This window comes from Pteropus alecto, unplaced genomic scaffold (genome assembly GCF_000325575.1).
Source record: "Pteropus alecto unplaced genomic scaffold, ASM32557v1 scaffold339, whole genome shotgun sequence".
In the NCBI taxonomy this organism is placed as follows: Eukaryota; Metazoa; Chordata; class Mammalia; order Chiroptera; family Pteropodidae; genus Pteropus; species Pteropus alecto.
The window spans coordinates 1,297,243-1,299,525 of record NW_006442509.1 but is presented as its reverse complement, the minus strand read 5'-3'; the positions used below and the strand labels follow the sequence as shown (position 1 = coordinate 1,299,525).

Below are 2,283 nucleotides of genomic sequence, written 5' to 3'. Positions count from 1 at the left end.
GGCGGGCGCGGTCGGGAGGGCCAGGCTCCAGCCCACCGCGACCGCCTGTCCCTGATCTCCACGGACCCGCTGAGCCCCTGCTCCTGTGCAGCGGGTGGACTGCGGCGGCTGGGGCGATGTGGGGAGGGGACGGGGAGAGGCTAGTTCTAAGCGGGACACCGGCGAGGGGTCCCCACGGATCTGACTGCCCCTCTCTGCCCCGTGAGCTTGCGCCGGAAGCAGTCGGGGTTTGCTCTGCGGGGCCCGGGGGTGACCCGTCCGGCAGACCGTGGCGCTGATGCGGTGACGGAGGCTCCTGTGTTGGTGCTAACGGCAGCAATCGCAAGAGGAGCATGCTCACAGATGGGGAAACTGAGGCACTGCGAGGCTGAGTAAGGGGCCAAAGGCACGCGGAAGGGGTGCTGGTCCACATGGCTGCCCCGCGACCCTTCCCCAAGGCACCGTTTCTGCAGCCCCAGCGTCGGGTCAGCTCGTGGTTTCCGGTCCGTAGCCTTCTGCATTGGGCAACCACACCCTCTGTCCCTGTGGTCACTTTTGGGGGAGGAGGCTCAGGGCCCAGGTCAGCGGGTCAGTAGGGACAGGGCGGGACTAGGGATGGGGCCTTGCACAGGTAAGGGGGGAGGTGGGGTTCTGACTCGCGCCCCTCCCCCACGCCGGCCTTTCAGTGTGGGCGTGTCCTGCCCTTGGCCACGCCCACTGCTGGGGTTTATCCTCCCACCCTCCCGAGGCTGCAGATTCGTTAGACAGATGAATGAGTGAGTGAAGGAATGAAGCGTCATGCCCAAACCCACCTCCGAGATGGCGACCCCTCCAGGCGCCCCCCCCCGACTGGGACACTGGGGACATCGGGACATTGGGTCCAGACACAGTTTCTGGCCATCACCTGGGCAGCAGTGAGTGTCCAGGTGGTCGACAGGGGCTGCCCCTCCAGGCCCCTCCAGAGCCTCAGGCCAACCTCCTAATCCTGTTCAGTCTGGGCTGGGAGGTGCGGCTCCTCGTCTTGTGTGGGGTGCCAGGCCCCCCACATCACAACACTATCCCCTCGGCCCTCCCCGCCGGCTGGCGCCTTCACCCCTTGTCCTGAGCCTGCTCCATCTCAAACCCTTCCCTGGCCCGTCTGAACCACTGTGGACGTAGGGAGGACGCGAGTGGCCAGGCCAGCACCTCCCTCCACAGACCATGGATGGGAAGTGGCCGCGGCTCGGCCCGCTGGGCGTGGCAGGCGTGGCATCAGGCGGCCTAGGCCCTGGGCCCGTGGGGGAGGGGCGGGCACGCTCCTACCTGTCTTTCAGGTTGTCTATGAAGCGCTTGGTGAAGGCCTTGACCTTGTCCACCAGGGCCCCGTAGGGCTTCAGCCTCAAGGCCACGCTCTCGGAGGTGTCCAGCACAAAGAAGAGGTCCACGGGGCAGTCTGGGCCGAGGAGGGGACACACCAGCTGCTCACGGCTGTGCCCTCGAGGCCACATTGAGGCCAGTTCACCCACTTTCCCGGCTGCCGCTCCGCCCCCACCGGGCCCAGCCGGCCCCACTACTCCGAACGGCCCTTGTCAAGTGAAGGTGGTGCCCAGCGCGGTCGGGGTGACCGTGGGCCCCCACAGCAGCCCTGATGGTCCTGCCAGCCCTTGGGGGACCCGAGCCAGTAACGCTGCCTTCTCGTTGGCTTCCAGGGCTGCTGTGAAGCTGCCGGGCACGAGCTTCAGGAAGGGTGCGGGAGAGCAGGTCACCGCACATCTGGACTGGCTGCCAGGCGGCCATCAGACGGAGCGGACCGAGGTGGAGAGGGAACAGCCCTGGCCACTGAGGCCGAGACCCTGCCCCCCGATGGCGCTCATCCTCCTGGCCAGGCTCTTCCCGCCTGGTTGCGGCGGCCGTAGCCCAGGGGCCTTGCTGAGGAACTTGCTGTGTCCACCAGGACCGGACACAGAGCTGGGGTGCTCCTCGCCCCCACGGGGCCCCCTTCGACAAACCTCACATCAAGGGAAGGGGCCAGGGCCGCACTCGGGCATCTGGTCCCCGCCCTGTGTCCCCGGCAGCCCGAGACACGGTCAGAGGGCGGCACCGTCCACTCACCTTGGAAGGCGACGGCCTTGTCGGCGGCCGGGAAGTCCTGAGCGGTGGCCCAGCAGGCCTGCAGCAGCAGGGGCAGCAGAGCGTGGGGCAGCCTCATGGCACCGGCCTGTGTGTCACCATCGAGCAAGGACAGGGGTCAGGATGGGCTGCCGATGTCCAGAGAGCGAGACGTTGTCTGCTCCGCCAGAGTCACCGCCGGGCGGGGCGGCCGGG

General features: G+C 67.8%; 1 protein-coding gene across 1 annotated transcript in view; it reads right to left on the bottom strand.

Annotated features, from left to right (window-relative positions):
• The window catches only part of COL6A1 (collagen type VI alpha 1 chain), a 21,592-nt gene that overhangs the window by 14,683 nt on the left and 4,626 nt on the right, over positions 1–2,283 (bottom strand). The window contains 2 exon segments of the mRNA XM_025040316.1: positions 1,282–1,411; positions 2,071–2,216. Of these exon segments, the coding sequence (XP_024896084.1) occupies positions 1,282–1,411; positions 2,071–2,167 (227 nt within the window). The 5' untranslated portion in view covers positions 2,168–2,216.